Source organism: Vigna unguiculata, chromosome 9, assembly GCF_004118075.2.
Source record: "Vigna unguiculata cultivar IT97K-499-35 chromosome 9, ASM411807v1, whole genome shotgun sequence".
NCBI lineage: Eukaryota > Viridiplantae > Streptophyta > Magnoliopsida > Fabales > Fabaceae > Vigna > Vigna unguiculata.
This window is the reverse complement of record NC_040287.1, coordinates 2168266-2192019: the sequence shown is the minus strand read 5'-3', so window position 1 is coordinate 2192019 and position 23754 is coordinate 2168266. Positions and strand designations below refer to the sequence as shown.

At 33.0% G+C, this 23754-nt stretch overlaps 2 protein-coding genes across 2 annotated transcripts; one reads left to right on the top strand and one right to left on the bottom strand.

Moving 5' to 3' along the window:
• Window positions 1-6375: 6375 nt before the first annotated feature.
• Window positions 6376-13338, bottom strand: LOC114164451 (mitochondrial outer membrane import complex protein METAXIN-like). Its single transcript, XM_028049127.1, has 6 exons — window positions 13056-13338; window positions 12450-12781; window positions 12179-12255; window positions 11984-12044; window positions 9861-10029; window positions 6376-6937 (listed from the first exon to the last, which is right to left on the bottom strand). The coding sequence occupies exons 1-6, from the start codon at window positions 13216-13218 to the stop codon at window positions 6750-6752; spliced, it is 990 nt and encodes a 329-aa protein (XP_027904928.1). The 5' UTR covers window positions 13219-13338; the 3' UTR covers window positions 6376-6749.
• A 1390-nt stretch (window positions 13339-14728) lies between these two features.
• Window positions 14729-23528, top strand: LOC114196005 (pumilio homolog 6, chloroplastic-like). The gene is made up of 10 exons (XM_028086476.1): window positions 14729-14952; window positions 15679-16379; window positions 16669-18026; window positions 18118-18259; window positions 18363-18470; window positions 18783-18995; window positions 19080-19190; window positions 19967-20161; window positions 20795-20963; window positions 22951-23528. The coding sequence occupies exons 2-10, from the start codon at window positions 15741-15743 to the stop codon at window positions 22971-22973; spliced, it is 2958 nt and encodes a 985-aa protein (XP_027942277.1). The 5' UTR covers window positions 14729-14952; window positions 15679-15740; the 3' UTR covers window positions 22974-23528.
• The last annotated feature ends 226 nt before the right edge of the window (window positions 23529-23754 follow it).

The following is a 23754-nucleotide window of genomic DNA, read 5'->3' as shown; positions in this document are numbered from 1 at the left end:
CCTCGTTGCATGTCTTCATCAATGGCCTGAACCACTGTGTCATCCACAATGGGTTGGTTCTCTTCCCATCCAGTCGTACTCAAATTTAAATGCACCTTTTTTGTGGCCCCATTTTCCAACAACGAAACTTCCTTCGATAACACATATTGTGACATGATGGGAGTGGTCACGGCCAGCGTTTCGTTTTTCTTGTAACTTATTCTTGCATCCAGATTTATGAGTTTGATGTCAGAGTTGTTCATGACGTTCCAAATGGTTACGTTCATGAGCATGAGCCACGTGAATGAAACCTCGCCCTCGGAAACTTCAAGGTGAGGAACCTCAAATGAGTCGAGGAAGAACTTGGGTGGGATGGGATCAAACGTTGGTTGGTATAATTTCCTTTAGTGAAGGGCAAGTCCAATGAGCAACATTGATGTCATGATCAAGCGTAGAAAAATCACCGCACCATCCCAATCCAAATGTTCTTCTTCGCATGGCTCCACCATCACTATGTTACCATCATTGATCTCAACATGGTGTTCTTCAATGTCTTGAGGAAGAGGTGAAAATTGGATCATTGATTCAACTACAGGTGCTGAAAGGGACATTGTTATGTTTTTTAAGAAACTCAGATTTAGGTGGGTAAAAATTAGGAATGAATGATGATTATGTTGATATTTGACTTGATTGAAATTGGATGTGTCACTATTAAATATGTCTTTATTAATTCTGATTGAAAGGAACACGATATATTAAATCCTAATCGGATAATGTTGACTATGTTACAACTGAAATCCAAAAAGGGTTAATTTTGGTGCAAGAGCTTGTTGGGGTTGGTAGATATATTAATTACAATGATTGAGCATTCGGTAACTGTTTTTTTTTTTTTTTGCCTGTGGTGATTTGGTTTAGGTGTATATCACATTTTTAATAACTAATGTCTCAAAAATTTGAAAACTTTAATAATCATTTGTTTCCTGAAGACCTTATTAATTATCCGTCTAATTGGGAATGGTCAAATAAAATGATCGTTATTTAATTTCCTGTAAATGACAAGTCAATAGAGCAACATAGTGTTTTAAGAAGATTAAGGTATAGTCATATCTTAAATTGTGTATGATCAGAAATGGTAGAAAATGAAATCTTTGTAGGAAAAGATCAAGGAATAGCAAAATATCAGATATAAATTGTCAAAGATTCTGATGAAGAAAAATCCAAAATTTCACAATTTAATATTCTTGCATCACATTCAAGAATAAAATTAAATGTGATGCAATAATTAGTTAAATAGGTTTGAGAACATATATGGATTAGATTCTAACAGAAAAATAGGTCAAAGTGTCATTCAAAAAGCAATTGCAACGAAAATGACAACATATGGATTTTGAACGACTTTGACAGACAAACTTTCTAACAACTAATATGTAGACTAGATCTCTCTATATATAGGTTTCTTTAAGCACCAAATGAAGAAATAATTACCAAATAAAAAAATTGTTACATTTATAAAAATGTTGTAAATTCTTCAAGCACCATAAACTTGGGATTCCATGTGAGTACTTTAAACAGAGAATAGAAAAATTAAAGAAAATAACATAAAATTGTACAAATGTTTTGGAAGTACTTCAAGTACCAAAATCTAGGGATTCAAATAATTTTCGAAGTTTAATTACGTTATGATCTGTTTCGGAGTACGAAAGGAAAAATAATATTTAAACGGTCTTTCGCTTATTTCGCATGTTGCGATTCTTGTAAATTAGAGGATTAGTTGTGTTCTTATGTACAGAAAGAAAATGCATAAATTTGAGAGATAAATCACTTTTCATCTCACCAAAATAAGCGAAGATGGGAAGTTATGCATAATTTACAATAATATCCTCCAAAATCATATATTTATATATAAACTTAAATAATGATAATAATATTAATAATAAATAATGATAATAATGTTAATAATAAATAATGATATAATGCATATATATAATAAAATAATAATAAATAGTATATATAAAATAATAATTGAAATTAATAATATATATTTATGATCATTAAAAATAATAAAAGTATATAAAATATAATAATTAATAAAATATGTATATAATAATAATAAATAATGTATATGTATAGTAACTAAATATATATAATAATTAATAATATTATTAATTAATAAGAATAGTTTTAAATAATAGTAATTGTTATGAAAATAATAATAATAATAATAATAATTTAATGTAATTTAATTTTTATTATTTTTTTATTACAATTTATTAAATAATATTTTTTAAAATTTAATATTTTTAACTAATTTAAAAATGATTACATATTTTTTCTATCAAGGACATTTTAGTAATTTTAAAATTTTGTCTATCATAACTTTTTATATTATTTATTAATCCTTCAAATCACTCAATAGTTTTCATAAAATTCATCTTTATTCCACTCAATTCATATGGATCCAAAGCTCAAAGAGATCCTATAAATACATATAATATCCCATGAAATATCCACCCTGAAAACAATCACTTAAACTTATTTTCTCTAAAAATATCCTTACTTCCTTATTCACGTGTGTCGAATAGTCTTTTATAGGTGGATCTCATCTCTTTTGAAGCAACAAGAAATTCAATTCTGGCCGTTTGAGCACTCAAGTCACCACTGAGATCTTGTCACCTATACAAAGGTCCCTACTCCGGATCTCGGTAAGAACATTTGACCTTGTGGGGCCCAAGTAAAACATTTTTCTGCCTCCACATTTTATTATCTCTATGTGAGATCATGACAGGTTATAATTGCATCACTCATACTATACCATGAGCATTTATGGTAAAAAATTTGTAATTCCCTTAAGAAAAGGCTATCTTGACACTCCTCTTTCATACATCTTATTTGGGGACTGTGGCATTTTCACTTAGAGGTATCAATTATCTACCTTTGCTTGCTTGTGTGAACTAACTCTTATATTACATGGCTCCGTTATCAAATGACATAAACATACAACTTTAAAAGGCCATACTTTCAGCACCTCTGTTTTGACCACACAACCTAATTTTTTATCAAACAATTTTACGTCTTGTCCCTTAAAACTAAATGTTCCAAGAGAATTCCGCAAAACTAAATATGTGATTCAAAGGCTTGAGGGATACAATGAAGTTATTAAGCAATGAGACAATGTCAAGTGTCAATACAGCTCCTAGCAACACCAGGACTTAGATGTCTCACATTTTGTGTTAATTATTAGTTTCTTTGTTTAGAAAAATGGGTGTCTTAGAATGTAATTATGTATTTAACTAACCAGTATAAAAGGTAGAATAGCGAGGGCAATTGCACCCAATATTTTGTTATAATTGAATTCCTTTTATTAAATTTTCAGTAGGTAAAAATTATTTAATAGATAATTCACCTTAAATATTAGTCATTCATTTAGTTTGGTTATTATATACTTGTTAGAAAATCAAAACATAGAAAAAACTTTTGAATTTAGAAAAAAGAAGACGTAAAAGAGAAAGAAAAACAATCAAAAATGAAACTTTATTTTTCTCAAGAATACATTAGAATGTGTTTTCAATATGCTCCCATTGAACGAGACCTACACATTCTTTAGGCCTATGGTGAGTGATTGTTGTTGTGTTACCCGGTACAACCTTTACCACTAAATCAGTGCATTTAGGATGCATAGTAAAAGTTTGAACCCACCCATCGCCCAACAAAACCTCTCCTACGATAATCATATATAAACTAAACCTCGTGGTTCCTCGTTGCATGTCTTCATCAATGGCCTGAACCACTGTGTCATCCACAATGGGTTGGTTCTCTTCCCATCCAGTCGTACTCAAATTTAAATGAACCTTTTTTGTGGCCCCATTTTCCAACAAAGAAACTTCCTTTGATAACACATATTGTGGCATGATGGGAGTGATCACGGCCAGCGTTTCGTTTTCCTCGTAACTTATTCTCGCTTCCAGATTTATGAGGTTGATGTTGGAGTTGTTCATAACATTCCAAATGGTTACGTTCATGAGCCACGTGGAGGAAACCTCGCCCTCGGAAACTTCAAGGTGAGGAACCTCAAACGAGTCGAGGAAGAACTTGGGTGGGATGGGATCAAACGTTGGTTGGTATAATTTCCTTTGGTGAAGGGCAAGTCCAATTAGCAACATTGATGTCATGATCAAGCGTAGAAAAATCACCACACCATCCCAATCCAAATGTTCTTCTTCGCATGGCTCCACCATCACTATGTTACCATCATTGATCTCAACATGGTGTTCTTCAATGTCTTGAGGCAAAGGTGAGAATTGGATCCTTGATTCAGCTGCAGGTGTTGGAAGGGACATTGTTATGTTTTTGAGAAACTCAGATTTAGGTTAGTGAAAATTAGGAATGAATGATGATGATTATGAAGATATTTGACTTGATTAAAATTGGATGTGTCGCTATTAAATATATATATATATCTATTAATGTTGATTGAAAGGAACACAATGTGTTAAATCCTAATCAGTTAATATTGATAATGTTACAACTAAAATATTTCCAAAAAGGGTTAATATTGGTGCAAGAGCTTGTTGGGCTGGTAAATATATTAATAACAATCATTGAGAATTCGGTAACTGTTTTTTTGTTGTTGCGTGTGGTGATTTGTTTTAGGTGTATATCACTTTTTTAATAACTAAATGGAAAATGTCTCACAAATTTGAAGACTTTATTTATCCTTTGTTTCCTTAAGTGTTATACAATTAGTTATATGTGTAATGGGAAGAGTCAAAAGTCAAATCAAATCATCATTACTTAATTTCCTATTAAATGATAATTCAACAAAGTAACCTAATGCTATAAGAAGATTAAGGTATGGTCATATCGTAAATTGTGTACGATCAGAAATATTAGAAAATGAAATATTTGCAGAAAAAGAACAAGGAATAGCAAAATATCAGATATCAATTGTCAGATTCTCATGAAGAAAAATCCAAAATTGCATAAGCTGCTATTGTTGCATAACACTCAAGAATAAATGATGTTGAGAAAGAAGAATTAAGAACATCAGAAGAAAACATTCCAGCAGAAAAATAGGTCAAAGTCTCAGTCAAAAAAGTAATTGCAACGAAAATGACAACATATATGAATTTTCAACGACTTTGACCGACAAACCTTCCAACAACTAATTTTTAGATTAGACCTCTATAAATAGGTTCCTTCAAGTCGAAAAAAAAAATTACCAAATGAAAAAATTGTTACATTTGTAGAAATGTTATAAGTACTTCAAGCAACATAAACTAGGATTCCAAGTGAGTACTTTAAACCTAAAATAGAAAAATTAAAGAAAATAGCAAACAGTTGTAAAATGTTTTGGAAGTACTTCAAGCACCAAAATCTAGGGATTCCAATAATTATCAAAGTTTGGCTAATCAGAATTTGAGTTTTGTGGGAAATGGTGTAACAAGAACCAATTTCATTATTTTAACCTTATGTAACTTTTTAAAAAATTTCTATAAAATAAGATTGTTTCTTTTCTTAATGGAATTATAACTATACTAATATTTACCAACAAATGTACAAACAAAACTTGGCACAATAATTCTAATTTTGTTTAAAAAAAGATGGATTAAGAAATAAGATTTTACTAAAAATAATTCACTTCAATAATATTTTCACTTTTCTAAAATAATTAATCTCCAACAATCAATCAAATGTGATCAAAATCCTTATATTTAATAAAAAAGAAATGTGAACTTAAGGTTCTCTTTTGTAAAAAAATTCTATTATGTTTCTTAAAGTAGAAAATCTTCCGTGGCAGTAAAAATTCAAATGGTGACTTTATTACGAAAACAAATTTAGCATGTTTGCATCTTAAGTAGCTCCCCAACTTATGCAACCAACACCCCCAAATAGCAATACTTTTATCCAATGGGAGAATTCAAACTAAGATAATTTGAAATAAATAGCTATTACAGTTTGACAGAATATAATTTTATCATTACATTAATCTTTAGATACGTTCACCTAACTAATTATATATATATATATATATATATATATAGTATTATTTAATTAAAAACCCTTAGAACAATTTAACTTTAAAATATTCTGACATGTTATTATTTTTATTTTAAAAGATCTTATTTGTTAGTGAAATTTGTTCAAAGTAATTATATTTGAAGTTAACGATTTGTATTCAAACTGGTCGTACACTTTCAAAACTAATTGTCAAAATTCTTCCTCAACAAAATTATAAAAGATGAACATAGTAATAAATAATTGATAGACTTTGCTTTGAAATATAAGCATAGCTATCAGAATATAAACATAGTTAAAATGTTAAAGTTCATATCGATATTTAACATAAACTTGTCAGAAATAAATTAATTAGATGTGTTTGAAAACGCAATTAATCCATTTCAAACTAATTTTATTATTAACCTTCAGGCTTGTCTCTTATCTCAGTATGAACAATATAACAGTAAAAATATGGTCCCAAAAATCAAGTACAAGACTTACAAATCCACTCAGCTCATGGATGGTTCATTTCTCTAACTCAAACCTGCACCATAATCTAATGAAAAAGTATAGCTACTACTCATTAAACAATGACCAGTCTACTGAAATCAAATCATGTATAGAGAAAATGGATCCTGTAGGAAAAATTTATGTGAATGGTACTTTTCCATACTTCTAAATTTGGACCATACACAAGAAAAGGATGCACATCTTCAACATGCATTCAGCCTAGGCTTTGTCATTGAGAGGAAGATAAACAAATGAATGCATTTTCATTCATCGAAATCATAGCCTACATCATCTAAATCCAAATCAGCATAATCACCAAATCCAGACCTGACACTGAGGAAAAGAATAACAGCAACTAGCTGCGCTACCACAAAATATTTAGCCCTTCTTCTAAAGGTTTTCTCCTCCTTTGTTTGTGGCTTTCTTTTAGGTTTAGTCTTGGGCTTTGAACCTGAGAGTCAAAAAAATGACGAATCAAACTACATCAAAAAATGAAAGAATATAAGTAGTAACAAAGCAATTTGCAGATTTCCTTGGCAGTTTTTTTTTTATTATTATTCGTTTTTTCTTCCTATTCAGAATTGTATAGGTCTTTTGGGAAGATCTTTTTTAGAGGAGTTTAGTTTGGTCCTCCATGATTTTTGTTTAGCTTGGAGTGTTAACATAGCTAAGATGTTAAAAACACAGTGATGCCTGATAAACAAAGCAAGTTGCAGATACAACATTTTTCACATAACTATATGTATTAATAGGACAAAAGTCTCGTTTCCAAAATATAAAGCCCCATAAATAGAACGAAGAGTTGAAACATGCATTTAAGGCAGAAATAGCTAGCATTGGTGCCTTGGAGACACCAAATTCATTCAAGGAGTTAATATAAAAAGAAAAAAGAATGAATAGTACAATATTTGACCATGTTGTATTTCGATATGAACTAAGTGAACAAGCATAATATAATAAACATTCTTAGGAGAATAAAGGTTTAAATGTTCAAGTTATAAAAACCTATTGCCGAACACCAACAGTTATCATTGTCAATTTTCGGACTACTTTATTTTAGCTCTTTGGCATCTCCATTACCAAGTTAGAGATGAGTGAAAATGTTTTCAAATTTATCATTGTCAACTTTCTGACTATTTTATTTTAGCTCTTTGGCATCTCCATTACTAAATTACAGATGAGTGGAATTGTTTTTAACTCTTTTTTAGACGCATTTGACTAAATTATATAAACTACTTTATAGTAACCTATAAACCTCACATCTTGTTATGCAAATAAATAGAATATAATCATGTTTTCTTTTTCTATTAATCTAATCTATTTACATATGAAAAAGCTTATATGGCTTCTTAAGGCATCAAATTAAATGGTTTTTAAATGAGCCAAGCAAAGAAAGGCTTGAAAAAAAAACATATATAACAAAGAGTCAAGAGAAGTCTTGTAGAAGGTTTTCTAATAACAGTAAACATTTTGTTTGCAAGAAAAAAGGTTCTAGTAGACTATATTAGAAAATGATCTCAGAAGAAGTATAATTTAATGGATATTAGATTTAACTTCTAGTTTCTCTCCCGTGCTTATTGTATTTCTATGTGTTCATTGGATTTCTAATATTTTAGAACTACATCCTGTATTATTTAACATTTTCATCACTTATTACATCTTTTTTCAAAAGCTTTTGTAATAGAATCTGTCAAATTTTCTTCTCTAGAACTAGTTTTATACCTACAGTATAAAAAGCTTGGAATTTATTTATCTTCCTTTATTTGTGTGATTTGATCTTTTTTCGTGTCTTCTTGTCACCCACCTCTTTTTTATAAATTCCATCTTTGAGTTTAGAACTCGAGATGGATATATAATATGTTAAAAAGGAAAAGAAAGACATCATGGGAGAACTAGGCCAAAGCCCAACCAAAAGAACCAAACAAACATATAGGTGAATCTATATCCGGGCAAGCCAAATCTGTTTCTATTTAAGTCTTTCCCACAAGTAGGAGGTAGGGAGGGGAACCGTGTAAACATGGCCTAAGAGTAAATTCCAACGTTGGCAAGTCTATCAGCACATCTATTTCCTTTCATATAAATGTGAGATATCATAACGTTTTTCTTCTAATTCTGATTAGGCAACATTTCCATCTGTTCCTAATGCCCCAAGGTACAACCTTCATATTCAAAAAAGCCTTGGTTACTAAAATGGAGTCAGTTTCTAGCCAAAGGTTCTGTCATCACCTCTGTAACGCCAACTCTATGGCAAGAATGTCACCAGTTCAGCTATAGTGGCCAGGGCATTGCCAATAAAAGCCAAAAATCCTCCTATCTACTTGAGGAAAATGATGTATAGGTAAAAACAAGATTGTCATACATGTTTATAAATTAAAGAATCTGTGATCAATATTACAAAATAATGGAATAATTAAGGAAAATGTCAGAAAAATACAACTCGGGTGGTTTAAAATGGAGAAAGGCTGTGACTGCAAGATATCTAGCAAGCTTAAAAGGAAAAATTTTATCATACGGCAACATGACCAATTGAACTTTAAAGGGGCGAGAAAAAGTGGGAATAAACAAAATAAATAAATGCTAAAAAGACGTGTGGTCACACAAGAAAGGGAAAAATACAAAATGAATGTATATAAAGGAGAAATTAGTGCAGCACATTCAAGGAAAAAATTACAGAAAATTGATTAAGGTGGCTTGGACATGTAAGAAAAGGCTACTAGAGAAACCAATGAGGAGAGTAGCTTGTATGGTTTTAGCCCTATGAAAAGGAGGATAAGGATTACCTTACCGAGAAAAATATTAGAGGAAATTATAAGGGATCTCATGGTGAATAATATCCAAAGAAAATTGGCTTTTAACAAGCTCAATGGTGTAGTGTGATCCATGTAACTGGTCACACCTACTATAGTTGCTTATGATGAAAAGCATGTGATCAGAGAAGAGTATCACAAACCTAGAATCATTCATTGTGTACTCATGTTCATGGCTTGTTTCATTTGTTCTGTTTGTATGGCAACTAATTATCATGAAGGGGTTGTCTTAAACTCGTTCATATAACATTCAGCAACCGGAAACCTAAACATTTCAGAATATTCCACTCTATACCATGAATATTTCATAGTAGTTATAGAAATGGTACAGTCCTATTGCTATAATATCAAGCCAGTATATTATAAGCCACAGCTTTCCAATATATTCATTACTACAACAAATTTGGATATATATATATATATAGAGAGAGAGAGAGAGAGAAAGAAAGAGAGAGAAAGAGGGAGAGAGAGATGAGTGTGTTCGTCATTTAAAACGAAAGGAAAAGAAATTTGCAGTGGTTACACTTTTCAAGGAAATTCATGAAATAAATCCTAAAAATATCTTACCTGAAGTTGAACGACCTTTAGAAGCTGATGATGATGATGATGGCTCTGCATGAAAATCTGGATAATTGGAAGGCAAAGCACTAGCTTCTACAATTTTTGTATTGCATTGCTGCACATATCTCACCAAAATGATACGTTCCAAAAAGTTGGCCCGCAAAATTGATGATTCCTGGGTAGTACATAAGTGCAGCAATACTAGTAAAAAATTTGCCTCAAATATAACTTTGCAGTGCTTTTAGTAAACAATTGCTGGTAACCAGATACACAAACAGCACTTAGCTCAGTATCAAAAATCGAAAAGGTACCTCAAGGGTTGAATATAGTGCAAAAACAATTAAAGTGTAAAGGATTTGCCACACCTTTGGGGCAGCATTAACTGCACAATTTTCCTCGTTCAAGAGTATTTCCCATTATCCAGCTATGCTTTAAGAATAACATTTCCCAACACAAAGGAAATGATGAATCACAAACTATCATTCTCCCATTTGCAGGGACACTTCTGTATATCTAACCTTCTTGCATAGAATCATTACTAGGTAATGGAAATTCTTTTGCAGCAAGAATTCACTTCTAGTCCATAACTTTTTACCTAGTATTGACATACTAAGCACATTCAAGAGCAGGTTACTAAATGTGTGGTTTTTTTCCAATCATACAATCCTAGTTAATGAGTTAAGAGAAGGAGCAAATTAAAAACGTGAGATATTAAGAAAATTTTTGAAATGAAAGGGCTTTTTTATTGAGTGAGAAGGTGCCTATGGAATAAAAGTTCAGCAAGAAGCAAGTTTCATAGCAAGTAAATTTGGACAGCACGTTGTAAAACAAGTTGCAAGGTGAAAGTATCTTACTACCTTGTATCTGTTTTAGAAAGTGGTAGGGGGAATTGAGAAGGATGTAAGAGACAGGAAGCATGAGTGGATGAAATGAAGAAATGTTTTCAGACATAATGTGTGGACACAGGGTTCCTATCAAACTAGAAATAAGACCAGCAATGATCCATGGCAATGAATGTTAGGGGCCAATAAGGTATCAATGAGACAAAATATACCTGAACTAAAAAAGGAAGAGGAAAACCAAAGGAAACTTTTAGAGAAACTAGAAAATATCTTTACCCTTAATGGATTTATCAGTTTTGATAGAGTACAAAGATTTTTAATCCATATAACCAACGACACACAGGAGGATAAGATTTGACTACTATTTTTGCCACAAAGTGGTAACAAAACCTGTATTGGAGAGAAGATTAACCAAAGAAGTCAACCAATTTCTACAAGTTTCTTCCATGGTAGTCAAATAAATTGCACTAACACAATTTAAAGGTTCCCTTACTAGGCAGCCAAAGGAAAAATTGATGCTTATTCCAGAACACCAATTACACTCAGTTCAGGCAATCAAATTTACAGCACCGCAGAAGAATATTAACTTTTCACGCACCCCACTAGCAACTGTCACTTTACAACCATGGTTGGTTGGTGGTCTTTCAATACACACTCAGATCAACTGTAAGTTTGCATAACCAATAATTACTTTACCAGTCTATTACGAGACTGGTAAATATTGGAGTACAATTTTACTCTGGCATTTATTTTTACTTTACTTGAATAGCAGTAGCTGAACAGATTTAGAAGATATGTGACAGATGGCTTCTCTAACTAACTTAGTTATCACCTGAAACAGCTTCAATTAGAATCTATTGACTCTAGTCTCTGTACTATATAAACAAGACATGCTGTAACTTCAATATAATTGGGCAATGAATTCTTTTTCACCAGACAGAGAACTTTTCAAAGTCTCAGCTTTAAGTTCACCGTGAATTACTTTACCAATTCTATTACGAGACTTGTACTAAAATATTCTGGGATCCTAACTCTAGTACTTATAGATTCAATGAGTACAATTCTTCCTGATGTTAAAGCAAAGTATCTGTCAAATAAATGCTAGCAGTTATAAGTTCCTTCCGGACACATGCCACAACACACAGATCTGCAGTTCAATTCTTATTGATAGGGGATTTCTTACTCAAATGGGTATCACATTAGTTGCCAGAGTATCCATGCTATCTTAAAAATCTTAAAAAGTATATACCAGAAGCATGGCATAGTTACTGATATAACATAACTCACAGGTAAAGCTTGAAGAACAACTAATGCATGAGCAAGAAAAATAGCATCCAAGCTTGATGGCCTGCATAAACAGGAAAGAGCATACAAAATACATTACTAGGAGTTCAAAGTCAAAACTTTATCTCTACATGAACGGAACCCAAAATAGTAGCACATATTACTCTAATGGTGTATAACATAAGACCAGCATAGAACCTGTTTTCAAAAAGGTAGTTTTGCTCCCCTAACAAAGTTGACAGAGCATCATATGCAGAGTTTGCTCTCCTGTAAATCTGTTGACCAGAGACAGCTCCATAAGATTAAAAATCACATAAATACAAATGTTAAATAAAAGGAAAATATAGGACCAAAGGTTAGAAACTAAATAAAATTCACCTTTTGTAAGCAATGTTTAGAAATGGAACAGGATAGAGAGAACTTGTCCCATTCTCAAGTGTTGTCAGAGCAAAGTTCAAGAGAAACTAACCTCTTCTTCCTTCTTTTCAGCATTGTCTTTAGTTATCCCATGTTTCTGCTTCACCCAAAGAGCTTTCTTCCAATAGAGAACCTTCCCTACAGGCCAGGGAAGATCAGAATAATAGATCTTGTAAGCAGGGGAACCACTACATCCCATCCACAGTTCGTACTCCAGCGCATCAGCAAGCCATGTGGTGAGCAATACTTTGGTTGCTATCCAATCAGGGAGAGAAGAAATACCACTATCTAAATCACCCACGTCCCTTTTCAAACCCTCAATGATTCCCTCCTTCTCATTGTTGTACGCCACACAATCTCCAGCCTCAAAGTAAGGAATCTGATCTAAACACCACAAAATACAGTCAAAATGAAAATAACATTAAAAAATACAATCAAACCCATTGAAACACCCATATGTCAAGAAAGAACAAGGATAACAAAAAGAAAGACACTTAATCAGATGGAGTATGAATGTAAGAAATATTACCCACCCAGAAGCCTCAAACACAATCAAATGATTAAAACGCCTAAATTTCCAAAAAAAAAGAGAATAAAAGGGATAATGAACAATTCTTGATTCTTTACTGTCATAAAAGAGATGAAGATTGAGGTTTACCAGAATCAGGGTAGTTAGGGTGATAGTCCAAATTGAAGGGAACTTGAGAGAACTTGAGAAAAATGTAGGCGGTTAAGCATTGAGGGCAACCGGTTGGGAGACCAAAACACGGTTTTCTAACTACAAGGGTGTTCTGTGTGCTCTCATTAGCTTCTGTTGCCATGAAGATGATGAAGAAGGTGAAGAAGAAGAAGAAGATGGACCAACACAAAACTGAACACTGAAAAAGTCTCTTAGCTACAGTAAACAATACATTGAGACAAAATCAGGGTTTAGGCCTCTCTGATCTGTATAAAGTAGTGTTCCTGAGTTTGGTCCATTCTTAATTATTTTATCAATTTCAAAAAATAAATAACTTTTTTTATCAATTAGATAAATAAAATATTTATTTATTTATCTATTTATTTATTCGGTTGCATAGGGTAAGTTTGATTAGAGAAAAAACAATTGTTATGATATTATATACCCATGTAGTTATTTATTATGATATTAAATAGTCATGTAGTTACTTGTCATGGAGATTGACTCATCTTTCTTTATCAATGTGATTGAGAATTTGTTCACATTTTTCATTTATCAATCATCAACATTTGCTTGTGAGAAGTATATAAATAAAGAAATAAAAGATGTAGAATGGCACAACAATGTATGTGTGAGTATGTGCATTAACTGAAGAGAAAGACACAGATGTGTGTTTAAACAAATTCATGTTTAATGAAAGATATTCAATGTTATAATAATTGAGTTGAATTAAATTTTCAAATTACAAAATTATAAATATATTTTGTATACTGCATTTTTTAATTTATAATCTTACATCATTCATTAATTACATATTATGTATATGTGTTAACATTATTTTCCATTAAAAGTTAATTTAAATTTGAATATACAATTTGTATATGCAATACTATAACATAAAATGAAAATCATGTATAAGTATCTAATAAATTTAAATATGTAATACTAGTAAAATATAGTTTTAGTCAAATATATTGAAATTTATTATGATTAGTAACAAGCAAATTTAAATTTAATAAAAAATATAAAATATAAAATTAATTTAAATATGCTAAAATTAAATAATATATATATATATATATATATTAAATATAATATTTTAAAACAAAATATAAATTATTTAATTAATTTTTATATATTATTAACATTGAATTTATATTTTACAAAATAATTTTAATTTATATAAAACTAATTGTTGTTATTGTTTATTGAATCATTTTGCAACTTACAAGTAGAATGCATAAACATTAACATTAATATTTTTTATTTTAAAATAATAATTTAATTTTATATATTATTAAGTATAATAAATTTTGCATGTCAATTTAAAGATTATTAAATATATTTTTCAAAATATAAATTTATTAATAAATTCAAATATATAGAATCAAAATATATTTTGATATAATACACCTGACTTTATTATCACTTACAAAATAACATTAGATTTTTTTTTTCGTCATTAATACTGTTATTATGATTGAAACTACATAAAAGTTTCATGATCTCAATTATTTATTGTTTGGGTTGAAACAATGATGGGCAATAGTAGTGATATTATGAAGGCTAGTTTAGTTTCCATGTTTGTCCCATTCTGACTCTAGCAACACAGACCAAAGGAAAAAAAATATATAGGAAAAGCGCTTTTTCTTTACTATTATCCGTTTGCAGAAGAAAAAAAAAATAAAACAAACGCAGCTTTTGTTTCTTCTCTTTTCTATATATTTAAATTCAAAACAAGTAAAAAAAAAAAAATCCTCTGCTCCTCTTCCTCATTGCACTCTTTCGTTACACCTCTAAACTCAAAACCCATCAATATCTCTCTTGCTGAGCGATCAATTTAGGGTTTTGAAACAGTGAATCTTCACCACCTCAGGTTTGTTCTCTCTTGCTCTGATATTTCTTCAACTAGTTTCTTTTTGATTTCGAGGTTGCTCTCTCTATCCGTGTGTTGCATGAAATTTAACTTGTTTTGGTTTGCGTGTTATGGTGATGATACTCGAGGTAGGTTGTGAAGATGTGTGTAGGATTGTTGTGCGTTTCCTTGTATGGTCAACGACTGGGAGTATCGTAAAATACGTAAACTACGTGTTTCTTTGATCAGGAGAGACGCTTGTCTGTCGTGTAGTTAGTTTGTCTTTTACTTTCCTTATTGAATTGGATATGTAGGGATGAGGTGCTTTTGATTTTTTTCTGAGTGTTTGTGTAATTTCTGGTTTCATTAAATGTTTGATGTTGTGCATGGATGGATGGATGACACGGATCATAGTTGAAGTTCCTGTTTTTCAGTGTGATGTCATGCATTTAAGCTGTGTGACACGGTGGTTATTTGTTTTGTGTTGGTCAAATGATATTGTTTTGTGTTGGTCAAATGATATTGTGCTGTTGCCTCTGTGAAATTGAGTTTTTACTCAATGCTCCTGCAAATTTGTGTGTAGGATTTGAGTAAATGGCTTTTTCTATCACTAGTTGTATTAATTGGCTGGAGTTATTGTTTGTTTCACTAACCTGGTTTACTTTTGTGGTGGAATTTTGTGTTGCTGTTATGACGTATTTCTTGATCAGAGAATTTACTGACTTACTGATATTGGGTGTTCTTTAGGATGCAATGTGATATTTGTAATTTTCATTACAAAAGAAGGGGACAGATAATCTTACAGTAGTATGGCAACTGAGAGTCCAATTAGAATCTCCGAAGCTGGGGGTAAATGGCCATCACATAAGGAAGCTACAGCTTTCGGTTCAACATCTCGCAACATGGCAACAGAGGATTTGGGTATACTTTTGAATGGCCATAGGTTCCATGGTGGGAGAAAGGATGTGACACCAAACCGCAGTGGCAGTGCACCTCCCAGCATGGAAGGCTCGTTTTTGGCCATAGAAAACCTCTTACCCCAGCAGATCATCACCCAGAATGCAAGCTTTGCAGCTCTAAGCAGTGCCATGCAAAATTGCGAGTCTGAAGAACAATTACGAGCAGATCCAGCTTATTTGGCATATTACAGTTCCAATGTCAACCTAAACCCTAGACTTCCTCCCCCACTTACATCCTGGGAAAACCGCCATTTAGGACATCATATTGGCAGTTTTAGAAATAATTGGAGAATGTCTGCTGCTGATGATAGTGATAAAAGTTCTTTAGATTTGCCTCAAAGGACTCTTTCCACACACAAGGAGGAGTCGGAAGATGAATCACACCAACAGCCATATGATGACGAATTGATTAAGGCGAGCGGATTGTGGCGTAGACCTGATGCGGCTTCATTGGCATCTCAACCTAAAAACGTTGTTGATTTAATTCAGGTGATTGTGCTGATTTTGTAAAATTTTCGTTAAATTTTCTGCTTGTATAAATACATATTTAAGTCCCTTAATTTTCTTTCAAACAAATGGTATGTTTATCATGTTTTTTCTCCATTTATCTTCTCTAGTTTATTTTGACGTGTGCTTATAGCAGTGGGTATTAATCCCACAGTTATGTTTTTTTTTTTTCTGATTTTCTATTAGTTGTAAAGTATTTAAATTTTTTGCCTCCTTGTGTATAAATTTGTGACTGAATCGTATTTTTGTTGTGCAATACTCAAACTTTCAGGAGGATTTTCCTCGCACCATGTCACCTGTATATAGTAAGTCTCTTTCCGAAAGTCCTGGACTGGTGGATAAACCAATTGACTTAGAAGTCGGTTCTAGTTCTTCTCATGATCCCCCTGTTACTACAGTAGAAGCTGCTAAACCTACTGTAGGTGCGGATAGCATAAGGGTGTCATCAATTGTTGATACCCATGCCCCTGTTGCAAGCTCATCATCTCTTGAATCCACTGGTAGCATTGGTGTTAATGACTTAGACGTTGCATCTGTTGCATCTCAACTGAAGGCTCTTGGTGTATCTAATCTACCACACTCAGAAAGTCTGAGTTACGAAGAAAAGTGGAAGACTAGCTACCAGAACAATTTGATGCAACGCCCAGGATTCCAGCAACAAAACAATGCATCTGATATTCCTAGCGCCAATTCTCAAAATGTAAATTCTGTGTATATTGGTAGGGAACAGTTTCCTTTTAATTCAAGCAAGTTCTCCAATGTCCAGCCACTACTGCAGTCGTCTGGGTTTACACCTCCCCTATATGCCACAGCAGCTGCTTATATGAACTCAGCAAATCCATTTTACACAAATATGCAGGCCCCAGGTATGTATACTCCACAATATGTTGGTGGATACACTGTAAATCCGACAGCTTTTCCTCCATATGTTACTGCATACCCTCCTCATGGTGCTGTACCGTTTGTTGTTGATGGAGCTACTAGTTCTAGTTATACTCCACTAACACCTGGGGTTTCAACTGGGGGAAACATTTCACATGGAACTGAAATGGTACAGGCAAACAAGTACCTTGGGCAATTTGGATTTCCTGTGCAGCCTTCTTTTGGTGATCCCATGTACATGCAATATCAGCAGCAGCCTTTTGTGGAGGGATATAGTATTTCTGGTCATTTTGACCCAATGACACCTAGAGCAAGTAGTGTTAACCAAATTAGCCCTTATGATTCACAAAAAAGGCCCAGTACAGGTACTTATTTGGATGATAAAAAATTACCTGATCAGAGATCTGCTACTAATATGAACTCAAGAAGAGGTGGATTATTGATTCCTAGTTATTTTGGACACATGCCAAATATGGGTTTTTTAATGCAGTATCCAAGTTCACCACTTCCAAGCCCAGTTTTATCTGGATACCCAGAAGGAAGTCCAGGCCATCTAGGTGGTAATAATGAAATAAAACTATCCCCAGCTTCTGGTAGAAATGGAGGCATAATATCTGAATGGCAAGGTCAGAGATCATTTGATGGTGGTCATGACCCCAAAATTGTTAATTTTCTTGAAGACTTAAAATCTGGCAAAGGTCGAAGGTTTGAGCTATCTGATATTATTGGACATATTGTTGAATTTAGGCAAGTAACCTTTTAGCTGTCTTTCCAGCTGTTTAATTGATCAGAGTTTCATGGCTTTGATAATTGTTTTCACTGTGCTTTTTAACTCCAGCTCTGATCAGCATGGGAGTCGATTTATACAGCAGAAGTTGGAAAGTTGTAGTGTTGAAGAGAAGACATTGGTGTTTAAGGAGGTTCTTCCACATGCTTCTAAATTAATGACTGATGTATTTGGTAACTACGTGATACAGAAGGTTTGTTTTTGAACTGATGTATATTGTCACTAGCCTTAAGAGTTCTTATGAATAGTTGGAATGTATTTTGTTTGGTCTAATTTTTCCCTTTTCATGTGCTTAGTTTTTTGAGTATGGAAGCCCTGAGCAGAGGAGGGAACTTGCAGATCGGCTGGTTGGCCAGATACTACCTCTAAGTCTGCAGATGTATGGCTGTCGTGTAATCCAAAAGGTATATAATCTATAATTTATGAGGATTATATAGCTCTGGACATTATTATACATTTATTTCATTGACAAGTTTGACAGGCCACAACTATTTAAATCTGTGTGGAAGCTGTGATTGTGGATTTTTCTCTCTGACTTTGTTTCTGTCATTGAATCATAGCATTAACATTTGTAGTTGACATTTATTAATTCTTTGGGCATATGCATGTCATAGTTAAGCATTGGGATTGGGATTTAACAAATTATGTTCTTAAAATGGGCTATCTGTTATTGTATATTAGAAAATAAATTATTATTGTATTTTATGTCCATGCAGGCACTTGAGGTTATTGAGCTTGAACAGAAAGCTCAGCTTGTTCATGAGCTAGATGGAAATGTTATGAGATGTGTTCGTGACCAAAACGGTAACCATGTAATTCAAAAATGCATCGAATCGATTCCAACCAAAAAAATTAGTTTTATACTATCTGCATTTTGTGGTCAAGTTGCTATTCTATCAATGCATCCCTATGGATGTCGAGTCATACAGGTAAATTTATTTTATTCCCTTCCTTCCTAAAAAAATTGTTTTTGTTTGGTCGTCCAATCAGTCATTCGATTATATTTCATGTAGAGAGTACTAGAACATTGCACAGACGAGAGTCAGTGTCAGTTTATTGTTGATGAAATCTTGGAGTCAGTTTGTGATCTTGCTCAGGACCAGTATGGCAATTATGTTACACAGGTACTTGGTCACTATTCTCTCCTAAACAATAATTTAACTTTTAGCTTCAGATGTTTATGGTTCATAGTAAAAAGAAACTGACAAGTTAGAATGTGATGTCCTTATTTCTGTGTACAATTATAAATTACAGAATCTGCACACTGGCTAAACAAATCCCTTACAGAATCTGCAAGTGCTACATTGATGTTTCACTTTCTATTCTTTTTTTTACTCCCTTTTTATTCCACTCTCCGTATACTTTTATTTCTAATCCCTCTCAAATTTTCTATTTCCCAAACCTATTTCCTAGATCTCTGTTCCCAAATTAATCATTTGGTTTCCATATTCTTTCTGGTTGGGATTTTTTTTGTCTTCTATAATTGAAGAGTGTATTCTCTCACAGTGAGTTTCTCATTACAGAAAGGGCTAATTACATTCAATATTTGTGCTAATTATGCTTGGATTATATTTGATTGAAAAAATGTTGTTTTCATATACCTTGCCTATTGTTTTGTTCAGAACGTACACAGGTACACAATAACCTGGAAAATAATAAAGCAAGGGAGGTTGATGTTATTTCCTATAAAAAAGGGTGCAAGTGTAATTAACAGTAACCTCAAGGGAGATCAGCATTAATATCCCTTCTAAAAAAGTGCTAATGTATTCATGAATTGATGGTTCATACTGTTAGTATTAGTTACTTTGGACTCAGTTTATGGGTTTGTGTTTTGCTTCCCTTTCATATGTCAATTTTTCTTAATTTCTTATGCTTTAGTGCTTTCATTATGTGACCACAGCATGTCTTGGAGAGAGGAAAGCCTCAAGAAAGGAGCCAAATTATCAGCAAGTTGTCAGGACATATTGTTGAATTAAGCCAGCATAAGTTTGCTTCAAATGTTGTAGAAAAATGTTTGGAGTATGGTGATGCCACCGAACGGGAGATGCTAATTGCAGAGATATTTGGGCATGGTGAACAAAGTGATAATTTATTGGTAAGTTTAAACTTACAAAGGCAAATTCCGCATTAATTGTTCTTTAGAATATCTAATTGTTCCATTCTAAAAAAAAAGGCTTCACTCCCCAGCATCTTTGTTTAGTTTGATGTTGAAGGAGATTCCCCACAAGCTTTGAAGTCTGTTTAAACAATGAATTTAGTTTTGGGAGTACTGTTTGATGCTTTCAGGGTCTTTCAAGGAAGGAGAGTCTCATTTTCTGGTTGTAAAAAATATTCATATATTGTTCACACGAGATTACACTTTTAAAAAATCCTGTAGAGCCTCGTGACCTAGATATATATTTTTCAAAGTTTCCAAACAACCCTTTCGGTCTACTACTAATTCTACATTGATCTTTCATATTTGATGTTGATCCTGTGGAGCCTCGTTACTTAGACATATATTTTTCAAATCCAAACAACCCTTTCGGTCTATTACTAATTCTACATTGATCTTTCATATTTGATGTTGATCTCTTCAAAATTCTAAATCATTACAAACGTTGAATTTTTTGCGTTACTTATAGCATGAACAATGCTAAGTTACTAATGAATTGGATTGTGTTGTAATTAATGCATACACCTTTGAGGTATGTAAACTTACTTTATTGTATTTTGGTTTTCATTGTAGATAATGATGAAAGATCAATTTGCTAATTATGTGGTCCAGAAGGTCATTGATATCTGTTCTGAAAAACAGCAAGCGATGTTACTTTCTCAAGTAAGAATTCATGCACATGCTTTGAAGAAATACACATATGGGAAACACATTGTGGCTCGGTTGGAACATCAATTTGGAGGTGTGTATTTCTAGCACTTTGATTAACAATAAGAAATCCTAGTTCTCTTTGGTGGAACACATCTGAATTATTGTCACGTATAATTGAGTAGCTTGGGTATTCATGCTAAAAATTATTGATTTTTGACACTAGATGATTAGGTAATGGTCCATGGTCTCATTCTGTTGCTATGCAAACTATATGCCTATACCTTGTACTATGGACAAAAGAGTTAACCACAGTGAATGTTAAGAAGAGTGCGGTGAGTGAGATTCTTATTCCGTCTTTTTGTTTTAGCTTTGTCAATCTACCTTTCCACCAAATAGGATTATGCAAACATTCCATTAGTTATTTAGATAAAGACAATAGACATTTGATTGAAGCTGTGATTCTGTGTCTGAATTACACAATGGAATTGGAGGAGACTATTGTGTAGAATTAATTTTATTGCATGGATAAAAGATAAATTTTTTAAAATGAAAATAAGAATGCTAAAGCATCACTATACAGGCTAAAATCTGAACTAGGTTAGAACTATAGGCTGTACTTTGCAGCATTACTGATACCATATATAAAAGAAAAGAAATACAAAAGTGGCGAACCAAATCAAAACCCACCGGAAAGCCTAAAATGTGGAAGCCCAAATCTATCTCTAACAATTGTCATAAAAAATACAAGGGGGAATTCCCTCCCACCAAATAAAATCAACACCTCTAATACCATAGTTAGCCAAATTATCAGCACACCTATTGTCTTCTCTGTAGATATGAGAAAATCTGAAATTCATCCTTTTAGCATTATTCCATCTCCTTTATCTCCAAGGAACTACTAACATATTATCATGGATAAAAAATAACGTAACTACCATAATTACAAGATTTCACTAGCCTATTGCCCTATTTATATATTACTTATTTTCCCAAATTCCCATTCAATTTGGAGAATATAGGTCATATGCCCCAATCTTATGACATGTATAAGTTATCAAAATCCTCGCTAAAACATAGTGAAAATATCCTTGAGTTGACAAAGCAAGTGGTGTTGCTCTCAATGAAAGTTTCTCTCTGATACTGACATTTGACGTTAAAAAAGTTTTATAAAACTTGGATGGCTCTCATGTTGTAAGTCGATTTTATAAAATTAAATCTGAACATAAGACCAATTTTTAGGATAATGTCAAAGTCTATCCAAGATGCATTTGTTCGGCCAACTTGCTCATTGTTACCCTCTAGGTTGGAAGTCTTGGTGTGGGGGGAGTGTTGGAAAGCCACCTTATCAAACCATGAATCAGTTATCTACTGTGATCTCCTTTCTTAATAAGAGCTTTGTTGTACAACAGTGCGAGTGAAAGAAATTGGGGATCGCTTTCTAAGCCTGCTAATAGTGGAAACAACTTAATTTGTGAACAGAAATTCGGAATGTGACAATAATAGCCTTAAAAACAACAGCATCTGGTCCCAGGAGCCTCTCACACTAAACCTCATATTCCGCCACTGAAAATTGGAATACAAATTCTGAAATTACTGCATACCATAGGAAGTGACGAGCACGAGCAGATATCTGCCTTGATTTACTGTTTCCAATGGGCAAATTTTGTTTCATCAAGATGCAGAGGTAAAGTGCGACAGTGTCATGGGAGCAGAAGTTGGACTACAGGTAGATCTGATGCTTGGAATGGATTGGGATAGGAAGCAAGTCATGGCTCTGGATAGACGTCATGGGTTTCTTGTCTACCTACTTAACCAAGCACAGTTTAGAAAACCACACGGAACAAATGGATTTCCTGTCATCCGGATTACCTTTCTCTATTTGTATAAATTATGTGGTCTTAATTACTTGAATCGATAATAACAAGTCATTGCTTGGGGTCCAAATCCATAAACCACCCTCTCTTGAGAAATAAAATAAAATATTAAATTAAGAAATTACCCAGTGCCTGGACATGGTGACTGCCCTTACTCTTTTTTTTTCCCTGTATGCTTTCTTACCCTATATTTTTTACTGGCAGAGAATCAAACACCAGGCTCATGATGAGAAGAGAGACGAAGCCATGTGTCTTCAATGCAACTGTGACGTGCAAAACCCACAGCTTCAACATATGTTGTTTGGTCACAGGAAATAGCTGAGACATTGATAGGTTCCTGTTGTTTTTCTCCTGACTTCATGCCTGCGCCTTGATATAGCTTCCACATCGATGGCCTCAGGAGATATCAGTATATACAACTATACTTTTAAACTCTGTAATTATGAGATTCAAAATAATTGCTTCAAAATGTTATTTGGGTATAATTATTTGGAAGGAAACCCTTCCCTTCCTGATGTATAAGTTACTGTGTCTTTCGTGCTCAGTGTGGGGTTTTCTTGAGATACAGGTATTCTAGAGTTCTAGAACTGAACTAGTGCGTGTCACTTTAGCACCTGATCCTTGTGATGGATGCATGTATGTTTTAGTTGAAAATGATTAAATTGGTTGCCGTTTTTTTATCACTCGTAGCAGATATTGGGGAGTAGATTCCCTCACTCTGACTGCGACGAAATGGTGGAGTTGATGCTTCTTCAGCCAATGAATATTATTTTAATCATTTATCAGCTAAACTTTAAACTCTTCCATAGATTCGTGGTTGACGGTGTTATTTCTTTCTAAACCGACACACACTCTCTTTGCATTTAACTATCTGTCTCATTAATTAAATTTCATAAAAGAGATTTCTTCCTGCACCTCCATAGTCTTAGTGAAATGAAACACAATTATTAACCTTACACAAACTACTTGTATAAGTAGATAAGCCACGTAATAACTGTTAGTTTATTA